The 22033-nt window shown below is 41.7% G+C and overlaps 3 protein-coding genes across 8 annotated transcripts; 1 reads left to right on the forward strand and 2 right to left on the reverse strand.

Moving 5' to 3' along the window:
* Positions 1-2604: 2604 nt before the first annotated feature.
* LOC147622035 (pentatricopeptide repeat-containing protein At2g33680-like) lies at positions 2605-6423 on the reverse strand. Its single transcript, XM_086823110.1, has one exon. The coding sequence runs from the start codon at positions 6421-6423 to the stop codon at positions 3712-3714; it is 2712 nt and encodes a 903-aa protein (XP_086679236.1). The 3' UTR covers positions 2605-3711.
* A 3668-nt stretch (positions 6424-10091) lies between these two features.
* On the forward strand, positions 10092-10985 carry LOC147622036 (uncharacterized). The gene is made up of 2 exons (XM_086823536.1): positions 10092-10301; positions 10551-10985. The coding sequence occupies exons 1-2, from the start codon at positions 10092-10094 to the stop codon at positions 10983-10985; spliced, it is 645 nt and encodes a 214-aa protein (XP_086679662.1).
* A 2237-nt stretch (positions 10986-13222) lies between these two features.
* LOC147622037 (uncharacterized) lies at positions 13223-16766 on the reverse strand. 6 transcript variants are annotated; one of them, XR_015269638.1, is made up of 8 exons: positions 15414-15494; positions 15161-15283; positions 14999-15061; positions 14747-14898; positions 14272-14652; positions 14047-14184; positions 13655-13756; positions 13223-13547 (listed from the first exon to the last, which is right to left on the reverse strand). XR_015269638.1 is itself a non-coding variant. In XM_086823114.1 (8 exons), exons 2-8 carry the CDS (start codon positions 15200-15202, stop codon positions 13852-13854), a joined length of 807 nt encoding a protein of 268 aa, XP_086679240.1. In that variant the 5' UTR covers positions 15203-15283; positions 15414-15494; the 3' UTR covers positions 13784-13851. The 6 variants fall into 6 exon arrangements, 5 of the variants coding, with proteins under 5 accessions (XP_086679242.1, XP_086679239.1, XP_086679238.1 ...); XM_086823114.1 differs by lacking the exons at positions 13223-13547; positions 13655-13756 and adding an exon at positions 13784-13960 and having other exon boundaries at positions 14272-14445; positions 14524-14652; XM_086823116.1 differs by lacking the exons at positions 13223-13547; positions 13655-13756 and adding an exon at positions 13774-13960 and having other exon boundaries at positions 14272-14478.
* Between the last annotated feature and the right edge of the window lie 5267 nt (positions 16767-22033).

Genomic DNA, 22033 nt, shown 5'->3' on the forward strand with positions numbered 1-22033 from the left:
GATATTGACGAGGGCAGAAGCCAAGTGGTGATTGGGAATCCGGAGATTAAAGGGGTCCTTGATCAGTTCAGAGTCGTCTTACCGGACCAGTTGCCGCCAGGATTGCCGCCGCAGCGGTCAGTGGATCACAAAATTGAGTTGGTTCCGGGGCACACCCCGCCGGCAAAGGCACCGTACAGAATGGATGCCACCAAGTTGAAAGAACTCAAGAAGCAATTAGGTGAACTCATGCAACAGGGGTTGATCAGACCAAGCAAATCTCCATATGGGGCACCTATGCTCTTTGTGACTAAAAAGGATGGCACAGCCAAGCTTTGTACAGATTACCGGGTGCTCAACAAAGTGACCATCAAGAACAAATACCCCATTCCGATGATGGACGATTTGATGGACACACTAGCTGGGGCTCAATACTTCACACGTATCGATCTCCGATCAGGATACCATCAAATTCGAATCGCAAAAGGGGACGTCCAGAAGACAACATTCAGGACAAGGTATGGTAGCTATGAATGGCTCGTGCTGCCGTTTGGCCTCACGAACGCTCCGGCCACCTTTTGTACCCTGATGAATGATGCCTTCAAAGACTATCTTGATGAGTTTCTCATTATCTACATCGATGATCTCTTGATTTACAGTAAAACCTTGACAAAGCATAAGGAACACCTAACCAAAGTACTGTAGAGACTCAGACAATGCAAGATTTATGCCAAACCGAAAAAGTGTGAGTTTGCAATATCAGAGGTGGAGTTTCTGGGATTTGTTGTCAATAACAGAGGAATCACAGTAGACCCATGCAAAGTGGAAGCCATGGTCAAGTGGCCAATACCTAAGAATGTCAGAGAAGTCCGGGAGTTTGTAGGCTTCACACAGTTTTGCCGCAAACATATCCGTGACTTCTCCAAAATTATAACCCCTTTGACAGATATCACCAAGGTCAGAAGGACTTTTTGCTGGACAAAAAAAGAAAACACTGCATTTGAAAAAATGGAAGTGGCCATGTGTGGCAATCCCGTCTTAAAGCTACCCGAATTCGACAAGGAATTCAAGATCCATACCGACGCTTCGGATGGAGCTCTCGGTGGGGTGCTCATGCAGGACGGTCATCCCGTCGCCTATGAATCTAAGAAGTTCTCAGATGTTCAACAGCAGTGGCCTACTCACGAGAAAGAGATGTACGCCATTGTCCATTGCCTGGAGAAATGGCGCCACTATGTACAGGACAAACACACCAGCGTCTTCACCGACAACATCTCCCTCAAGTATTTTCAAACCCAACCCAAGTTGTCACCCAAGCAAGCTAGGTGGCAAGATCTCCTTGCAGAGTTTGACATAGACATAGTGCACAAACCCGGCAAACAGAATGTAACGCCTGATGCATTGAGATGTATGCCAGAGATTAATGCAGTGAGTGCAATGGACAGTGGGGTCCTAGATGAAATTAGAACAGCCATCAAGCAGGATGCTGCAGTGCAGAAGATGTTCAACGATCTCCACAAGGGCAAGTCAGCTGCAGGGTTATATGATTTTAAGGATGGACTCTTCTATGCCCATGGGAAAGTCTATGTGCCAGATGTGCCTAGCTTGAAAGCTAGATTGATGTGGGAAGCCCATGATTGCAAATTGGCAAGCCATGGCGGCCAGAAACGGTCGTTTGAGAAATTGAGTAGATTCTTCTATTGGCCTAAGATGCAGGATGACGTGGTCGAATATGTAAGATCATGCCCCACGTGCCAATTGGTGAAGGCGCAACAGGTGAAACCGACAGGTTTGTTGCAAACCATGCCAATACCGTCTCGACCATGGGACGTGGTAAGCATGGATTTCATAATCGAGTTGCCTGAGTCACATGGGTACATCACCATCTTTGTTCTGGTCGACTATTTTTCAAAACAGGCTCACTTCATTCCCGCCAAGCCGCCCCTCACTGCGTATCAGACGGCGAAACTATTCTTCAAACATGTTTTCAAGTACCATGGGTTACCGACGGCCATAATTTCTGATCGGGATGGAAGGTTCATGAGCTCCATGTGGAGAGAGCTCTTCAAGTTACTAGACACTCAACTTCGTTTCTCATCCACCTACCACCCGCAGACGGATGGACAAACGGAGCGGATCAACCAAGGAATCGAGGATTACATTCGCAACTATGTCAAAGCAGATCAGAAAGACGGGGCATATTACCTCGAGATTCTAGAATTCCACTATAATAGCTCCATACATAATGCTACGGGGTTCTCGCCTTTTGAACTCGCAACGGGAAAAGAGGTGATAACCCCCTTGGCAATCGCCACTGGAGCTATTCATGCAGAGGATCAGGATGCAGAACAGTTTTTGAGACAATGGCAAACACGCATGCAGATAGCCAGGCAGAATTTAGTACAGAGTATGCAAAAGTATGCCAAATATGCCAATCGCCAAAGAAGACACAATGAATTCCACCCGGGGGACTTGGTGTTGGTCAGCGCCGAAAACATCGCATTGCCAAATAACCTCACCCCCAAATTCAACCACAGGTATTATGGTCCTTACCGTGTCCTGCAGAGTTACAATGGAGCCACTTACAAGTTAGACTTATCAGAAACTGTTAGAATACACAATGCATTTCACATCAGTTTACTTAAGAGGTTCTATGTCAATGAGAGATTCAGTCGCCATGTGCCACTCGTCGACAACAACTCCAACCCCTTTGAACCAAAGATCATTTTAAAGGCAAGGGTGCACCGCAATCAACCAGAGTTTTATGTCAAGTGGAAAGGGCGACCCATGACAGATTGTGTTTGGGTGCCTGAGGCAAAGTTGTTAGATGCACACAAGCAGTTGGTCATGCAGTTTTACAAATTCCCTGAAACATTGCAAGATGATGCCAGCAGCATGTGATGCCTTACCCGTTGAGGGTCATGTATTGCCTCCCTGTACAGGCTTCAAGCTCTGTAAAGGAGGGGTGTATGTGGTGGCCCTCCCGTTTGGAATTTCTATCCGGGCCACCTTGGTGCTTTGGGGGTGTGCTTGACCTTCCCGTAGCTTAACTGCCTTGGCTTCCAGTACCTCTTTCTCAAGCCAGTTTGTCAACTCAAACCTAGAAAGCACGTTCCCCGCTCACAAAAGCATAACCCCACATGAGGCAAAAAGGAAAATCTGTCGGCTGTCTGACCAGCACTGCACCCTCCTTCATGCCCTTCTTTTCATCCACACTCAAATCGCCTCATGATTCATTGCCCTCTCTATCTCCATCTCCTCCAACAAACCCATCCCAGCCCTCTAGGTTACCCCATGGATCTCAATCTGCCTCCAAGCCATGCCAACAACGTTTCAAACTGGAAGTAAACACTACCGTGCTATGGCACGTGTTTCCTTCCTCAAAGAACAATGTGTAATGTAGGCACACTGCACAATGAGAAGTTGTGTACCGTGTGCCCTAAATGATGTAAACACATCGTGTCCAAAACCTCCAGGGATGTAATGACAGCCATTTGGCTAACACAAACTCGAGATATACCCTTCCCCTCTCATTTTGAGAGAAATATGTTTTGAGGGATTAATTAGTATAGATGCCAGGGTTCATGCCATGTACCTGCACGTTGGCACACCAAGGTGTTAAAGTTGGGGATAAAGCCTGCTGGCAAAGGTCTTCTAGATTCGCATCAAACTTTTTCTTTCGGCATGTCTATTACCCAATCCAAAAATGAATACAAAATTCAGCCAGAGTCATCAGTCCACCGACAATGTCCTGGCCTCGTCCATGCTTGTTTTTACTCTCCTTGCCTCAACCTTGTTCGCTTTCTCCTGCAAGTCAGAACCTGCAAAGATGTGAGACATTAAGACATAAGCTACAGAATCCTTTTCATTCAAATGCAGAGCATGTTCAAAGGCATGTATTCCAAGCTCCACATTTCCCCAATTTCTACAAGCTCCCAACACAGTATGCCACACCACAAGATTATGACAAAATGGAATCCTCTTGATCATTGCTACTGCACTGACTAATTGGCCTGCACGGCCAAGAAGATCAACGATGCAAGTGTGATGCGCAAGAGTCGGAACAATCCCATAGTTTTTGCTCATGGCCTCAAAGTATGTCTGGCTCTTATCAAATAGACCAGTGCGCGTGCATGCACTGAGAAGAACAACAAAGGTGACCGGGTCTGGCTTTATACCTTCTCCTAGCATTCTGTCAAAAATATGAAAAACATTTTCACTTTCTCCAAGCTGAGCATATCCTGCCATTAGTGCAGTCCACGAGACTACATCTCGAACTGGAAGCTCATCAAACACTTGCTGTGCTTTTTCAAGGGAACCACACTTAGCATACATATCAACCAAGGTGTTGCCAACAACAAGATCTCTTTCCAACAGCCCTAAACTTTCAATCTCAGCATGTATTTCTCTGCCCTTGTCTGGGGCTCCTATGATGCCACAAGCTTTCAAGCTCCAAACATACATGACAGCATTCGGGTAGACACCCTCAAGTTGCATCCGTTCAAAACACTTGAGTGCTTCCTCACCATGCCCATGTTCAGCATATCCTGCGATTATTGAGTTCCATGAGACTACGTCTCGAGCTGGAAGCTTGTCAAACACTTGCTGTGCTATGGCAAGCAAGCCACATTTGGAATACATATCAACCAAAGTATTGCCAACAACAAGGTCTCTTTCCAACAAGCCTTGTCTTTCAATCTCGGCGTGTATTTTTCGGCCCTTTTCTGTGGCTCCTATGCTGCCACAAGCTTTTAAGCTGCAAATGAGTGTCACAGCATCCGGTGAAACACCCTCAAGTTGCATCTGTTCAAAACACTTGAGTGCTTCCTCACCGTTCCCATGTTCAGCATATCCTGCTATTAGTGCAGTCCACGAGACAACATTTCGAACTAGAAGTTTATCAAACACTTGTTGTGCTATGGCAAGTGACCCACATTTGGCATACATGTCAACCAAGGTATTGCCAACAATGTCTCTTTGAAGTAATCCCCATCTTTCAGCCTTAGCATGTATTTCTCGGCCCTTGGAAGTGGCTCCTATGCTGGCACAAGCTTTCAAGCTGCAAACAAACGTGATAGAATCTGGGGAAACACCCTCAAGTTGCATCTGCTCAAAACACTTGAGTGCTTCCTTACCATGCCCACGTTCAGCATATCCTGCCATTAGTGCATTCCATGAGACTACATTTCGAACTGGAAGCTTGTCAAACACTTGCTGTGCTATGGCAAGTGAGCCACATTTGGCATACATATCGACCAAGGTACTGCCAACAAAAGGGTCTCTTTCCAGCAATTTCTGTCTTTCAATCTCAGCATGTATTTCTTGGCCCTTGTCTATGGCTCCAATACTGCCACAAGCTTTCAAGCTGCAAACAAATGTGACAGCGTTGGGGGAAACACCCTCGCATTGCATCTGTTCAAAACACTTGAGTGCTTCTTCACCATGCCCATGTTCAGCATATCCTGCGATTAGTGAGGTCCAGGAGACAACATTTTGAACAGGAAGCTTGTCAAACACCTGTTGTGCTATGGCAAGCGAGCCACATTTGGCATACATATCAACCAAGGTGTTGCCAAGAACAAGGTCTCTTTCCAACAACCCCCGTCTGTCAACCTCAGCATGTATTTGTTGGCCCTTGTCTATGGCTGCTATGCTGCCACAAGCTTTCAAGGTGCAAGCAAAAGTGATAGGGTTTGGGAAGACACCCTCGAGTTGCATTTGTTCAAAACACTTGAGTGCTTCCTCACCATTCCCATGGTCAGCGTATCCTGTGATTAGTGTGGTCCACGAAACTACATCTCGAACTGGAAGCTTGTCAAACACTTGCTGTGCTTTAGCAAGGGAGCCACATTTGGTATACATATCGACTAAGGTGCTGCCTACAAAAAGGTTTCTTTCAAACAACCCCATTCTGGCAACATGGGAATGTATTTCAAGGCCACTTTCCAGATCTTTAAGGTTTGCACAAGCCTTCAATAAGGCCACAAAGGTATGCCCACTGAGATGTACAGAATAGTCTTTTTGCATTTTCTGGTACAGGGTGAGAGCATGCTGTGGTTTCCCACATTTGATATAACCAGTAATAAGCGAATTCCAGGACCACTTACTCGGACACACCAACCTTTCAAAAACCTGCTGGGCATCCTGCATGCTTCCAACTTCCACCAACATCGAGACAAGGTAGTTCCCCAGTGATCTGTGGGCTGGAAAGTTCCCCAGTGATGTATGAGCTTCCAGCCCACCATTGTGAATGTGCTGCCCTTGGTCTCTCTCCTTCCTGCACTCATCCAAAATGTGTGCAAAGTACTCAAGGGAAGGCTGGGGCAGCACCCTTTCTTCCAAGGAAGGCAGTGCCTCCTGGAAGCTAACCATCCTCAAACCACCACCAGTATTGTTCTTCATTTCTTCTTCTTCTTCTTCTTGCTCTTCTTTTGCTTTGTGCATTCCCTCGTGTTAGCCTGTCCATCCATAGCAACTCCTGGGTATGTTTATGGTTGATATCAGAAGCCCTTAAATTTGCCTGTTACACACACACAGGGGAGCAAATCACCAATTTAGAAAGCATCATCACTTCCTAAGAAAGGGACTTACTTGGCTCTTCCACAATCACTTGGTCCGCACTCAAAATGTCTACATCTCCACTACACTACTGGGTTAAATCTGTTGTGAGAGGGCAACCCGAAATGGTTACATGGAAGTTTTGTGTTACAACGCATGCATCTATGATTAGAGTTCAGGAAAAGGTAGGTTTGCTTCATCCTAGGGCCGATTCAATTTTGGGAAAATCCATTTCAAGTTGATGAAAGAAGGTTAGTTAAATAAATGATGTAAATGCTTGTTCAGAATTACCATTTCAAGTTGATGAAAGAAGGTTAGTTAAATAAATGATGTAAATGCTTGTTCAGAATTACCATTTCCTCTTCAACCCATGGAGAGAAGGATTTGTGTAAGACTCCCAAACCCTAGAGCAATCTATAATATTGAGTTCCTTGATTTATTTCCTTATAGATGCATACCATTTGACATGGGGCTTGCCATGGGGCAGTCCTTCCTCCACCCTCTGCTTCAGCATAGCGCTCGATGCCCCAACTCTATCTGTTGACAGGCGACGCAACTGCCTCCTCCCGTTGCTGGGAGCTGGCCCATCCACACCTAGTAATGATGCCATCAAGTGCATACCCGTGGGTCAGAGCCCAGAACCTACAGCGTTTCTCCTCGAGCGGTGCAGTGCTGCAGCAGCAACAGGCATTGGATCCCAGTGGAATTAGCGGGGCCGGGGCGCGCGCGAGAGAGAGAGAGAGAGACAGAGAGAGAGGGGTAGACGAACCTCGTCGCTATATCACACGGTGCTTTTAATAGGCGCCTCAGGTGGGATCGATGGCTGAGACGAGCGCGCGATTCTCGGCCATCCGATCCCATGCTTCTCGGCCATCCGATCCCATGCGATCAAAAACTAAACTAGGACGCGCAATCGACGGCTGAGACGAGCGCGCGATTCTCGGCCGTCGATCCAAAGCGATTAAAAACTAAACTAGGATCATCGCAGCGCGAACTGGGAGAAAAATTTCAGCCGTCGGATCAAGCTAAACTGGCAGCGCGATTCGTGGCCGTCGGTTGAACACCTGTAAAACCTAGCTGGTGAGGGAGACGGATGATTTGGAGACGGAGGAGTCTGAATGACAAAGCGTAACAAGCACTCGGCCGTAGTAGAGGTATGTGAAAAAACATATGTTTTGTTCGTCAATGGTCATTAGAGACAATGCGTTGGTTTACATAACTAGAGATAATTAACATTTCAAAGATTTCAAAGGCATATGCATAAACTAGGAGTTTATTGACAATGCAACAACTCCTCCAAACGCATATGCCAAGTTGCCAACAATGATGATTTTATGGATTGACTTTCAATAGTGTGTCCTTTGTATAGCATGATATATGGCATTTTTTGTATTGCATTTTTTTTGAATCTTAATCATTTTTCAAGATTTTCTTCTTAAGAAATCTATTGGTTGCATGTAGCGTTCAATTAATCAGGTTTGAGCGTCTTTCATTGTCATTCAAAAAATGCTCGCTTCCACCTTGTCATATGTTCCTTACACCACCCCTTTTGATCCCTTTTACTCAAAGAAGCTTGCTTAACATTCAAGGTAATTTGCTCTCTCTCTCTCTCTCTCTCTCTCTCTCTCTCTCTCTCTCTCTTGTCTCTAAATCACTCAGTCTATTTGATATGTGGTAGGAAAATCAAAAAACAAGGTCTACGCAGTAAAATAAGAAAAGTAAGGAAAGTAGGACTGTGTAGTAAACTAGGACTGTGAGCAAACTACGACAGTCTAAGGGATAGATGAATAGCATTGTATTAAGAAAATTTTTTCGCATTTTCAAACATGGTAACTTTCTAAATATGTCCATGTGTGTGAAGGATAAGCTTGTGGATTGAAGATCGTAGGATTGAAGATGGCCCAAGTGAGCAAACTACGATCGAAGAATACTTGGTGCCTGATACAAGTAGCCAAGAATCTAGTTGGAGTCAAGAAGAGGATGGTTTCTTTGCACAAAGGGTTGAAAGCAAAGAAATTGAAGAAAGTGCCAAAGAGTCACTTAATCCACTGCTTTATCTATCGCCTATATATTTCTCCTTTGATAAGAGAAGTTATGATGTGATGGTCATGGTTATTCAAGGGAATTTGTCGATGACCATTGAGAGTCTCAAGACTTTCGATTCTAGAGGAATCCTTGATCTGAAGAAATGGAGGCGAATGAAGGAAAATCTTTGCTTGGATCAGAATCAAGATGGCTCCCTTGTGCTTTGCTTAAAGTCATTTCCAAATTTAAGGATATCATGCATAGAGGAATGGGAGAATATTGTCATGACATGTCATAATATATTGGAGTGTGGAGATCATAGAGGGATAAAGGAAACCCTTGAAACCATTAAAGAAACATGGTGTGTTGACATTCGTCAACATGGAATCCCTATTTCTTATGTAAAGGACTTCATTAATTCTTGTGCTTGCAGAAACATGGTAAAAGGAGTTGATGGAGATTCTATTCCACGTTGGCTTCAAAAGAACCCAAAAAGAGAACCCACTACCATTTTGAATATTGATAGCTCTAATGTGGAGAGGCATTTGATAGAGATAATGATAGAGCACAAAGTGAGGCTTGTGAAAGTTCGCTCAACAAAAAACCAAGGGCCATCAAAGAGGGTTGTTGATTACTTGTGCCATAGAGGTGGAGAACCTAGTCAAAAGGGGACACTAAGGAGATTGAGGACCTCAAAGAAGTGTCACTGTCCGTTTAAGGTACAAGTGGAGTATTTGAATACAAAAGACAAAGCAATTATTTCATTATATGCTTCTCATAAGGGACATGTTCTTGGCACTCGAAATGATCTATATCATTTGCCAATCCATCCTATTGTCATTGAGCGTTGTATAGAGGATTTGTTTGACATTGGTAGCTCTCGCCATGTAGCAAGGATGTCACTCTCAAAAGAGAGATTGCATATGGAGAAATCTTCAGACCTAGATCGCACGATCTTTAGGTTTTTCATGATTCCAAAAGAGGTCTCCATGTTGTCATACCAAGTACGCAATCAAGGTAGAATTCTAATACTCATTGACATTCGTGGTTTCTTTTCTATGTGAATAGATATTCTTGACATTCATGTTATTGCAAACAAAGCTACAGAAGATGATTGGGCATTGATGTACATGGAATGCTTGAAACTAAAGACACAAAACAAGGTGAGTTTGGTGGTTTTTCTTGACATCATTGGAGTTTCTTTATTTCTTACCATACATTCTTAATTACAAGTTTCGTGGATATAGGTGCTATATTGTCAGCCCTACAATCCTCAAGCGAAGGAAGACAAAGACAAACCATTCATTCTTATTATTCAAGATACTTGGATGTTACAAATGGCACTTCGATTCTCCTTGCATAACTCATGGGCTATTGATAGTACTTTCAAGACAAATAAGTTTGGCCTACCATTATATGCAGCTGTGCTACCAAACCAACTTGGAGTTGGCATTCCAGTGTGGTGTATGATGTGCACTAATGACCCAGGCTCTCATCAAGAGAGCATTGCCTTGGAGATTACTATGAAAATGGTTTTTTCAAGAATGGGAGATATTCGTCCTACAGCTCTAGTCATTGACAAGTGTCCACAAGAACTACAGCCATTGCTTAAGGTGGTTGACGAAGATCCGCATTGTTGGGTTCAACAAGAGCAAGAAACTCGCCAACAAGTTGCATGCCATGTCATCCTATGTTGGTTCCATGCTAAGAAAGCTTGGGTTGAGAATTTGTTACCACAAGTAAGAGATTGCAATATTTCAAGGCTATGGACTGTGGGTATACAGTTAACTAGGACTGAATAGTAAACTAGGACTGTGCATTAACTAGGACTGGATAGTAAACTAGGACTGTGCAATAACTAGGACTGTGCAGTAAACTAGGACTATGCAGTAACACAGTACTTCGTAATTGAGAGTAGCTTAGGATGTTTGATTTAATATGAGTTTTGGGTTATAATTTAACCTCTAAAAAAAATGTGAAAAATGCAGGTTTCCAAAGAACTGCAAGATGAGATCTACACATCAATGTCAAATCTCATGCACTCGGTCACAGAAATGGAATTCGAACAGAAGTATCAACATTTCTTACAATGTTACAATGCCCATGACAATATCATTCGATATGTGACAAATGGTTGGTGTGGGTCGACTTGTGTTTGGCGAAGGCGATGGCCAAAATTTGGCCGATTGTTCTCTTATGGGAATGTTGATACTACTAACTTGGTGGAGCGCCTATGGCAATACATAAAATACACTCTCTTGGATGCACAAATCGACCGGTCCATTCTTGAACTTATACATGCTGTTGTGGGCGATTCAAAGACTGGCAGGCGCATGGGTGGAACTATGCTTGAGTTCTTCAAGCAAAAGCAAGAAATAGGTAATATCACTAGTTCTTTTCACATTTTTGCTGTATTCATTTAAAGTATCGAAAATCCTCTTCTTGACATTTGTATTTCTTGATCTAGCCGATTCTGGGCGCTTTAGTATTCGTGGATCGTCAAAGATGCACACTTCAAGGTTGTCTGCTGGGGAGAGAATACTACAACGGTTTGAAAGTGACCCCTCATCATTGAAAGTCATCAATGAAATGGCCTTGTCGTTCAAGATTCAAAGCACCTCTTCTTCAAGCCAGTGGTATCATATGAGTATGCAATCCAATTATTATGATTGCCCCGATTGGACAAGTGACTGCAAGCACTTATATGGCATAAGATTGATAATGAGGCATCACTTTCCTGAGTTATACAAGTTTCTTCCCATTATTGACAATGCACGCACCTTGGGAATGGTTTCTATGGATCATGAGATTTGTGAGACTTCTGCAAGCCCTTGTAATCAAATGGACATGACAGAGGCCAACACAAGTGAAGACATTCATCTCTGCATTGAGGAATTTAGAAGAATTTTAAGTCAAATAGAGGAAGAATTGGACACAAAGGACTCTACAGAAAAAGAATTATGCTTGACACAGCTACAAACCTCAAAGGAGTACCTTTCAAATCTTATCAAGCCAAAGGAGATTAACATGCCTACAAGAGGGAATGTTCGTCAAATTCAAGCACATGTGACGACAACTAGGCTTGGCCATGGAAGGCCAAGAGAGCCTTTCAATACCATTCCAACTTCAATTCCAACTTCAATTCAGGAAGCTGAATTGTGTCACCCCAACAAACGAGCTCATGTATCCGGTGTATTGAGAAGAAAACATCAACGTGGTAGACATCGTATTCAATTTGATAAAAGACCACGTGTTTGGTGCCCACATTGCTGCACAAAAACATTGTTGGTAGACCCCCTTTCTACCCTCTCTTGTCACACTTGCCATGGTTTATTGCCTTTAACTGAAAGACATGCTCCCGTCGGTGTTGAAGGCATCCTCATAAACAAGTATGTGCTATTATGCGATGGATTACAAAGCTTGCAATGTAAGATCATGTCTTGTTTGTATGGTGATTGTAAGGATGAGGAGAGACACTTTTCTTTGACTCTTCCAAGTGGACAAGTCCTCGAAAAGATATACGCATTGCGCGTTAGACTTGTGTTGTTGTACACTTGATATATGAGGATGGTGGCAAGTACTGTGTTATTTTTCAGTATTTGTGTGGCATTGGATCTATGTATGATCTCTCTCATTGGTAAGCCTTTCCACAAAAACTAGGACTGTGTAGTAAACTAGGTCTATGCAAAAACTAAGACAAGCCGAAGTACAAATGTTGTGAAATGGTGGCAAGTACTGTGTTATTATTTTGTATTTGTGTGGCATTGGATTTATGTATGATCTCTCTCATTGTTGAGTGTTTATGATCTCTCCTTGGTAAGCATTTGGATGATCTCTCTCATTGTTTATATGGTGATTGTAAGGACTTTGTTGTAAATTAGGACTATGTATTAAACTAGGACTATGCAAAAAATAGGACTGTGCAATAAACTAGGACTGTGCAGTAAACTAGGACTGTGCAGTAAACTAGGTCTATGCAAACACAGAGACAAGCCGAAGTACAAATGTTGTGAATTGGTGGCAAGTACTTTTTTTTTTTTTTGTATTTGTGCGGCATTGGATTTATGTATGATCTCTCTCATTGTTGAGTGTTTATGATCTCTCCTTGGTAAGCATTTGGATGATCTCTCTCATTGTTTATATGGTGATTGTAAAGACTTTGTTGTAAATTAGGACTGTGTAGTAAACTAAGACTATGCAAAAACTAGGACTGTGCAATAAACTAGGACTGTGCAGTAAACTAGGACTGTGTAGTAAACTAGGTCTATGCAAAAACTAAGACAAGCCGAAGTACAAATGTTGTGAAATGGTGGCAAGTACTGTGTTATTATTTTGTATTTGTGTGGCATTGGATTTATGTATGATCTCTCTCATTGTTGAGTGTTTATGATCTCTCCTTGGTAAGCATTTGGATGATCTCTCTCATTGTTTATATGGTGATTGTAAAGACTTTGTTGTAAATTAGGACTGTGTAGTAAACTAAGACTATGCAAAAACTAGGACTGTGCAATAAACTAGGACTGTGCAGTAAACTAGGACTGTGCAGTAAACTAGGACTATGCAAAAACTAAGACAAGCCGAAGTACAAATGTTGTGAAATGGTGGCAAGTACAAATGTTTTGCATAAAGTAAAAATCAACCCTAAAACCAAAAATAAGTACTACATTGACACATGTAGCATTCCAACCAAAACATTTAGCATTCCATGGAAGTGTAGCCTTACAAATCGTGCACAACTTATCTCGAAATGAAATTTTGTACGAACTATAAAATCCCAAAGTAAGACTTATCTTCACTATCGTGGAGACATACAATGTCATATATCATGGAATGGCATAAGCCATCCATTGACAAAAAACTAACATAGCAAACTAAGAAGGTCACGATGCTAAGGGCAGATGCTCATCCAATACATGGCTAAGCCAAGAACTGAACTCATCCTTCAACTTCATGACGTATCCATGGTCGAACCACTTCTTTGATAGCTACACAAGGAAAAAAGCAATGTTAGAGTTTATAACACCAAATTCACATTTAGCTCATACATAGCAAGAGATTTCATAAGGAAGCTTTTTAATAAGCATGTGGATACCCAATGCTTTGGAGGTGTATGTATAAGGCTCCCATCGATTAGTTTCTTGATAAATGCCATTACATAAAATCCGCAATCAATTGCGTTTGGTTGTTTTGGCACCTACAATGTTTACATACGTATGTCTCATTTGATCGAATCCAAAAAATGCCATATATCATGCTATATATATCATGTCTCAATATTCAAAGCCAAAATTAATTTTCACATACCTCTATACCCTTCAACTCAAACCCAGTGGATGGGCATGCAAGAGACTCTTGTAATGGTCCATGTGTGCAACTTGAAGAAATTGACTCAAGAACTCTACAAATATATACATGTAAAATGTTAGCTAGCATTTACCCAAGCATTATGGATTCATGAACTTCAAAGTAAAGCTCTTGTCTTACCGTTGCACAATGGAAACATACTCGCCCGAATTCCCTACATGCAGTGAGTCTAGGTGAAGGAGAATATTTTTTCTCGATGACAAGCCTCTCACCTTCATGCTGTGGGAATTATAGACCACAAAAAGAGTCCAGTGGTGCCTAAGAAACATGAAGTTGTAAGTGCTTTGTCTACGCATGACAAAACCAAGAACACATGCATCAATATGAGTAAAGTATTGACCTTACCTATGTACTAGAGGTAGAAACAAGAACACATGCTTGCTCAGATCAATATGTCCAAAGAAATTTTGCAAGGAAGTATTCCTCGTTGGACGCCGTGAAGCCACATAGTCATACCACAAACTATCCACGAATGTAACCTTCTCCAGAGCATCTACAGGTAGGGTTTTTTCCATCCACCTACAAAATGAACATGCTTTACGCATCTTTGAGCTGCAAATCCAAAAGCTATATTTCAGAATTGAAAAATTTACCGACATGGCAAATAGGTTAAGCACACGAGTAGACGCTTCCACATGCATGATTGACTTGGCTAATTGCACATCCACCTCGGCAATGAATCCCCAACGTGTAGAGTGTAAGTGAATAGTCACTCCGTGTTGAAGTCTACATAACCAAAAAATCAATCCTTGCGTAACTTAAAACCATGCATATGATAAGATAATTCAATATTCAAGCCATAGAGTTATAAAAAGTATACCTTTCATAGACCGCACTTAGATCTTTTACCTTGCCCAAGACATTGTGCGTCTTAATGTCACTAGTGGATATTGTTATTATTACATTTGAAGGCTTACTCTCACTCGGAGAGCTAATATCAAAATAAGTTGCATTTACATTGCAAGCCATCCCCTTCAAGTTCAAACAAACAAGAGTTGACATAAGGAGCCATGGTATTTGAAATAAATCCTACTCTTAAATTGTGTACGAAGAGACATCTTCCACCCCTTACCTTCTTCCGTTTCTTACTTTTTTTAGAGAGTCCTACATGAGCCTCCTTGTTGACAATTTTCTCCTAAAGTGAGGAAACAAGAAATAAAGCATATTTATGTATATTAGTGTAAGAAAAACAACCTCAAAGTAGTACAAAGGTTGAAGAGATGTATTTTCATACCGTTGTAAGGGAGGCTTTTCCCTCGAATTCCACATTTCTCATCGACACTTCGTCATCGATTATTTTGTTTCCATGTGAGGAGCCTTCACTATCATGGATTTGAACATTTTTCTTTGATCAAGTCTTATGAATTGGAAGATTACGAAGTTTCAAGGTAAATACAATTTAAGGTTAGTACCATGTTTTTAAAGAAGCCCTCTACTTAACTAGTACATCAGAAGCCCTCAGACCAACTAGTACATCCATCTCTTACCTTCAAAGGAGAAAAAACAACACACTTTTGTCTCTTCTTCACTTGAGATGGAGCCACATGCTCATGGTTCGCCTCATCAAGAGAGCCCTTCAAGAGAGTGGCATGTTATGAGAGTAAAGATAACAAACAATGAACAAGTTAAAAAAAATCAAAAAATCATATCTTGCATACCAAAGGAGGAGACTCTTTCTGATTTTCATCCTTGCCGCTTGTCAATATGTCCTCATCGAGGTTTTCCATCCGTTGAGAACCCACTTCACCATCATCATTGTCAGAATCATCACTTTCTTTTTGGCGTCGCTACAAGATGCAAAATGAGAGCTTAATAATATTCATGGTATAAATATATTTCACAATCAAGGTTAATAGGACAAGAGAAAATCTCACATGTCTGGAATATCCCTCTTTAATGCGCCGTTCAATCCCTTGCATGCGTTTCTCCTTGTTCTCCATGTATTGTTCCATGCCCTTGGCAACAAATCCCTCAATGAATGCTTCCTTTTGCATGTTATAGGCTCTCTTAGACAAGTTGGTAGGAGCTTTCTTTTCCCAAGCATCTTCAGCCAAAAGTCTTTGTTTCTTTTCATTGTTTTTCATGTTGATTTGAAATTTATGTTTTGCATCTAGAAACCTTGTCTGTGATTGCTTTGCAGCACTCTTTGAAGCTCCTTGCATTCCACCACCCAAGGGGCGTCCTGTCTTTTGAAGTGGGATATCCACCTCTAAGCCATGGTCGACTTTCAAGTGGCGAATCATATGAATTCTCTTGATATAGTTCGTGTTCCATCTAGGACACGTATCTGAGACTCGACATTGCCGAGCAAGTTTCCCAGAAGGAAGAATTATCTCCTCATAAGGAGGGTTTGCAAGTGGCATCTAATAGCAATGAGTACCAAACTCACCATCAATATAAAGAGGTGACATACACAAATTGGTACCACATACTTTTAGCAAAAAGAAAGACTACAAGAAGTAGTGCACAAGGGTTAAACTAGGTTGAAGCTTTAAGTGTGTCATGTATGCATGGTTACATATTACTAAACACATGCATGACAAGAAGACATTAATCATGGCAATAAGTGAACCCAAGCATGGCTATAAGCATGCATGCAATAAGCACCATCGTTAAAAGAAGGCTGATTTTCAAACTATAAGCATGCATGCAATAAGCACCATCGTTAAAAGAAGGCTGGTTTTCAAACTGGGTCTGTTTGTATAGTAAACTAGGGATAAAGTACGACTGTGTACTAAACTAGTGTGTAATCTATTTTGAAAAAAAACGTGAAGCTACTTGAACGTTCCAAAGAAATTAAAAAAAAACGTCAAGGAGGAATGCAAGAAGAAGGCACCGTGTGATTTAGTCTGATTGACGGCTGAGGGAGGGAGGACATGCACGTCAGTCGATGTAGCACCGCCGGCACTTGGACTTCTGCCTTGGCGGACGTTACAGCCTCCTTTGCAGGTACGACGGACGTGCAGGTCGACGAGCGCGCGATTCCTTGTGAACTGGGGCGGCTGCAGGATAGCGACAGGTCGCTAGGTCTTAGCGGTGTTATCCGACGGCCACGAATCGCGGGATCATCTCAGATGTACGATCCATTTTCTCCCAGTTCGCGCTGCGCTCGTCCTAGTTTAGTTTTTGATCGCAAGTGATTTGACGGCCGAGAATCGCGCGCTCGTCTCAGCCGTCGATTGCGCGTCCTAGTTTAGTTTTTGATCGCATGGGATCGGATGGCCGAGAATCGCGCGCTCGTCTCAGCCATCGATCCCACCTGAGGCGCCTATTAAAAGCACCGTGTGATATAGCGACGAGGGTAGACGAAAGTTGTGCAACAAAACCTTAGTTTTAAAAATCGAGTATTTCAAACTTATAAAATGAAAAGTGTCTAAATATGATAAGTTCACATAGAGCCATAATAAATAATCGTAAGGTCGGGACAAGATGTTTTTTTTAAACCAGTAAATATATATATAAATCAGCAAAAAGAAGCTTTTTACATCAAACTGACACCAGAAGTCAACATCATATCCCTACCCTTACATCTCTAATCACTTTTGTTTAGCAATTCACATAATAAATTCCATCTATCCTCCTCCATTACAAAAGAAGATTGTTCTAGGAGTCTATTTTTCCAGCACATCACCCTTCCTTGACCAGATCTTAATAGTGGGTCTTGTCCCCACTGGATTCTCTATGAAAGCCACAAAAGTATGGTCTCATTCAACTACCATCTTTTAGTCTTCGAACCAAGCTTCACTTGCTTGGGCTTGCACCTCCAAAGAAATCTGCGTCAAACCAACTACAAATTAGGTTTCCCTAGTATGCAAGAAGGGATCCAAGCCATATCAATAATCAATTGATGCCATTCTACATTCTCTGTAACATTAAATCCAAACCATCAATCTCTAACCTATTTACAGAGATCATAGATCTACACATCATATACATACATTTTTGCATCATTCCTGTCACATCCAAGCCAACTTCCAATACATTCTGAAACACAATATAGTTTTTGGAGATCCAAATTTCCCATAAACAGCAAGCTTTGATTATATTGAATAGAAAATCTGCACCCTCAACACTAACAGTCCATTTGCCCAGAATCCAGTCCCCCCACTGTGTTTGAAACCCTAATCCATGTTCCACCCATTTCATTATTTTTCCCCATGTCCCTACAATGGATGGGCAGTTCCAAAAAGCATGTTTGCCATCCTCTAAAGCAGATCTGCATCTGGGACAACACCCACTAGTGAAGTTCTTCTGCATAAGTTTCACTCCAATAGGAAGAGCCCACATGCAGACTCTCCACATGAGAACACCTGAAACTTAACAGGAATAGGACACACCCATTGTTCTTTCCATTTCTTTTTCTAAGAGCCGGGGCTCTAGCTCACCTTCCAAATTTTGTTGCAATAGTCCACATTTAAATGCCCTTTCCTTATCTCTCCATACAAAGCCCTAGTTGTTCCTTTCATCAATTTGGCCCCATTCACCCAAGCCCAGTCCTTGATCCAACAGGATTCATCAAAGGCAGTAGAGAACCACTCCCCCTGAATCTGAATCATAACCTATCTCAAGAGATTCTTTTCCCTTGAAGATAGATCATATTCTTGATGTAATTAATCAGGTTCTTTCCACCCCACCTTTGTTTCATCCCAACAATCCACTAACCTTCTTAAATCCCTATTATTCAGCCTCCTTGTAGAGTAAATATCCAACAAGCCCAGTGGTGGATTATATTTATCAGACCACCAAATATTTAAGCTAAACAATGAATTCCCTGAAACCTTGTACCCCCCATCCCAAACCATTAACCTCAGCACATTTTGAGTGGGTAAATGCACAATCCCAATCCCCCCTTGACTCTTTGGCATAGACACTTTATCCCAAGCCAACCAAGCTATACCCTTCCTAGAGCCTTTACCATTTCTCCACAGAAAGTCCCTTATAGGGCTCAAGAGTCTCTTCCAATGACTTTTACCAAACTCAACCACAGGGCATAGAAACATTATAAATGCATTCAACACTATCTTACAAATCACCACTCTATCATGAAAAGGAATTCTGACCCCTTCTCACTTCTTCATTTTTGCTAAAAATCTGTCTAAAACCCAATCCTTCAACTACTTATTTGTAACATCAACCCCAAAAGGAACTCCCAGATGTCTTACAATTTTCCCTCTTTTAACAACCTCACACCCCCACCTATGCAAGTCAAAATCATTATCCTCTGACAAACTAATAATCCTAAACTTATGTATATTGCACTTTGAGCCAGAAGCATCTACAAATTCCTAAATAATGTTTAGAGCATGTCTCATATTTTCATTATCAGCCTTCAAAAACAACAAAGAGTCATCAACAAAGCATTGAATGACAAACTGTTCACTGAATCTCAATCTTAGCCCAACAACAATGCCTTTTGAGCAAGCATCTTCCAAGGCAACAATCAATGGGTGAGAGATAATGGCAAACATCAACAAACAACAAAGGGGCAAGAGGGCATCCCTGCCTAACAGATCTATTAATAACAAAACCACCAAAAACTCTCCCATTCAGCAAAACATTAGAGTGGCTTCTCCAAGTGAGAGTGTAGATAAAATTTGCTATTCTAGGTCCAAACCCTAACTTCTCCATCACTCTAGCCACAAAAGACCAATGCACTCAATCATAGGCTTTTTCCAAATCTAGTTGTAGCATAACATATTTTTGCTGGGTTTTTAGAGCAATATCTCTGCCTAGCATGGCAGCAGATATATTGTCATAAATTGATCTCCCTTTAATTGCCTTTTTAATATCACCTTTTGCAGCACAAGAGTTATCCTGATGGCAATGACTTTGGCTAAGATTTTGTATATCACTGTTAATAAAGTGATTGGTCTCCAATTCCAAACCTATTGCAAGACACTTGCTTGGGTATCAATTTCACCCATCCCTCCTTAAAATCTTTATCCAAACTCCCTCACTTGAAGGCTTTGTTACAAACTTCCCAAACAATGTCCTTCAAAGAAGGCCAAAAAGCAATAAAAAATGCAACAATCAAGCCATCCTAGCCACGGGCCTTATCCTTTCCCAATTTCAAAAGTGCCACCCAGGACTCCTCAATATCCACATCTCTCTCTCAAGCCATCTAGCTTTATTAGCCTCCACACTACAATTAACCATCCCAATAAGCTTCTTCTCAACTTGAATCCTCATATTAGAGTAATCCTCTTCAAGACTAAGAGTGGACCCTAGAAACTCTACCTACTTTTTTGCAATAAGAACAATTCCCTCTATCTTTTGTCCTTTCTCAGCTAAAATCTCCCCTACAACTTCCCTACTACCCTTCCCCCCTCCTAATTTAAACAGATAACTTTCAGGCTTCCTACTATTATTAAATGTTTTCCTCCTCATCCAGTTTACTTCCCGTCTAGCAACCATCTCGTCCTCTTGTTTCAAAGCATTCTGACACTTAAAAAAATTAGTGACTTCCTCTTTAGTAAGCCCATCAACCTGTCTCTTCTTCTGAAGAAGTTCTAACTGTCTAGTCCACTCTCTCCTTTCTTGTCTCTTCTCCTCCTCAGCTCTTAATTTTCCTAAAGTCCTAATGACTCCTTGCATCCAATTAGCAAACCTTCTCCATGACCCTCCATTCATTCCTCTGACTTTATGAACCTATTAATGGCTTGCTCAGTATATTCAATAAAAAGATTGTCCTTTAACAAGAGGTTATTAACTCTCAATTTTCTAGTTGGATATTGATCCATTTCAGCCTTTCCCAACTCCTCATAATGCCAACTCCACTTTAGAGGCATATGATTAGACATCACAAAACTAAAATCAATGCCATCCTCAAATTGTGTGGAGTTTGGGAAGCTTGTTGACTAAAGAAAAGTATATCAATTCTGGAAGAGGAATTCAAATATTGAAGACTGAAGTATGTGTGCCCCCGGGAGAGTCCCTCCAATATCCTAGAGACCACCCATCCACCAACCCCATTTTCCCTCTGAGCTCCTCCCATTTACCTTTCTCATGCCCCATCAGAATGGAACTCCCGCCACTCCTATCTACAAGATTCTCCACCATATTAAAGTCACCTTTAATAATACACTTATGCAAAATATCCATATTACTAATCCACTCCCACATACCACTCCTAATTTTATAGTTATGGGCTCCATATATATTAACTAACCACACTTTCTCCCCATTGATCAAAATTTCCACCACAAACAATCTGCCATTAGGATGATTGGCTATAATAGTCGGATTCAAGTCTCTCTTAATAACAAACATCACACCACTATAACACCCGAGTTCACCCCCCCATACATCACCATCCAATCCTTAAACCTATCCTTTCTCAAAACTCTAGCCCCAAAAAGATTGTGTTCCTAGACTGCATAAATAGATAACCCCCATTATTTAACCACCCCCTAAAACAGAGCATCTTTCTTCTTGTCTTTAATTCCTTTAACATTCTAAGTACAACCGGAGAGGTCCTTATGATCAATCATGTCAGAGCTGTTTCAGGAACCATCTCCACTTCCTCTCCTTCCCCTTGAGCCTGTCCCTCTCTCTGTATCCCTTTCCAAGCTTCTTCTACTTGCCAATTAAACTTTTGAATTGAAGAGGTGCCACTATCATCTTTTCCCAAAGGACTATATGGATTTGAATATACTAAAGGGCTCAAACTACCTTGGGGTTTTTCCCCTCTAAAACCTTCCCCACTTGACTCACTTTCTTTCTAGCTTCATCCTTAGTTTGTTTAAGTTTCAATTTCCCTTTTGCCTTAATCCAATCCCCTCTCATATGCCCTTTTCCTCTTCAGTAGCTTTCTCTTTACCTTTCCCTTCCTCCACTTGAATAGCAATAGAGGTTGAGACTCTCTGACACTATTTTCACCCCCTACCTCTCCCACCAACTTTCCCTCCCCTTCAGATTTATCACGCACCACCTTAACACATTTTTTAGCAATACGACCAAAACCCCCATAGTTAAAAAAGGCTCTCGGGAAAGGGCCAAACTTAAGCCCTAATTCCAATTTGCCTAACTCTCCCAAATCAATTTTAATTGATTTCGGAGTCTCAATTTTGGTGTTCCATGATATACAAACGCTAATGGCCTGCCTACC

This window comes from Cibotium barometz, chromosome 29 (genome assembly GCF_041138505.1).
Source record: "Cibotium barometz isolate CiBa-2024 chromosome 29, ASM4113850v1, whole genome shotgun sequence".
Classification (NCBI taxonomy): domain Eukaryota; kingdom Viridiplantae; phylum Streptophyta; class Polypodiopsida; order Cyatheales; family Cibotiaceae; genus Cibotium; species Cibotium barometz.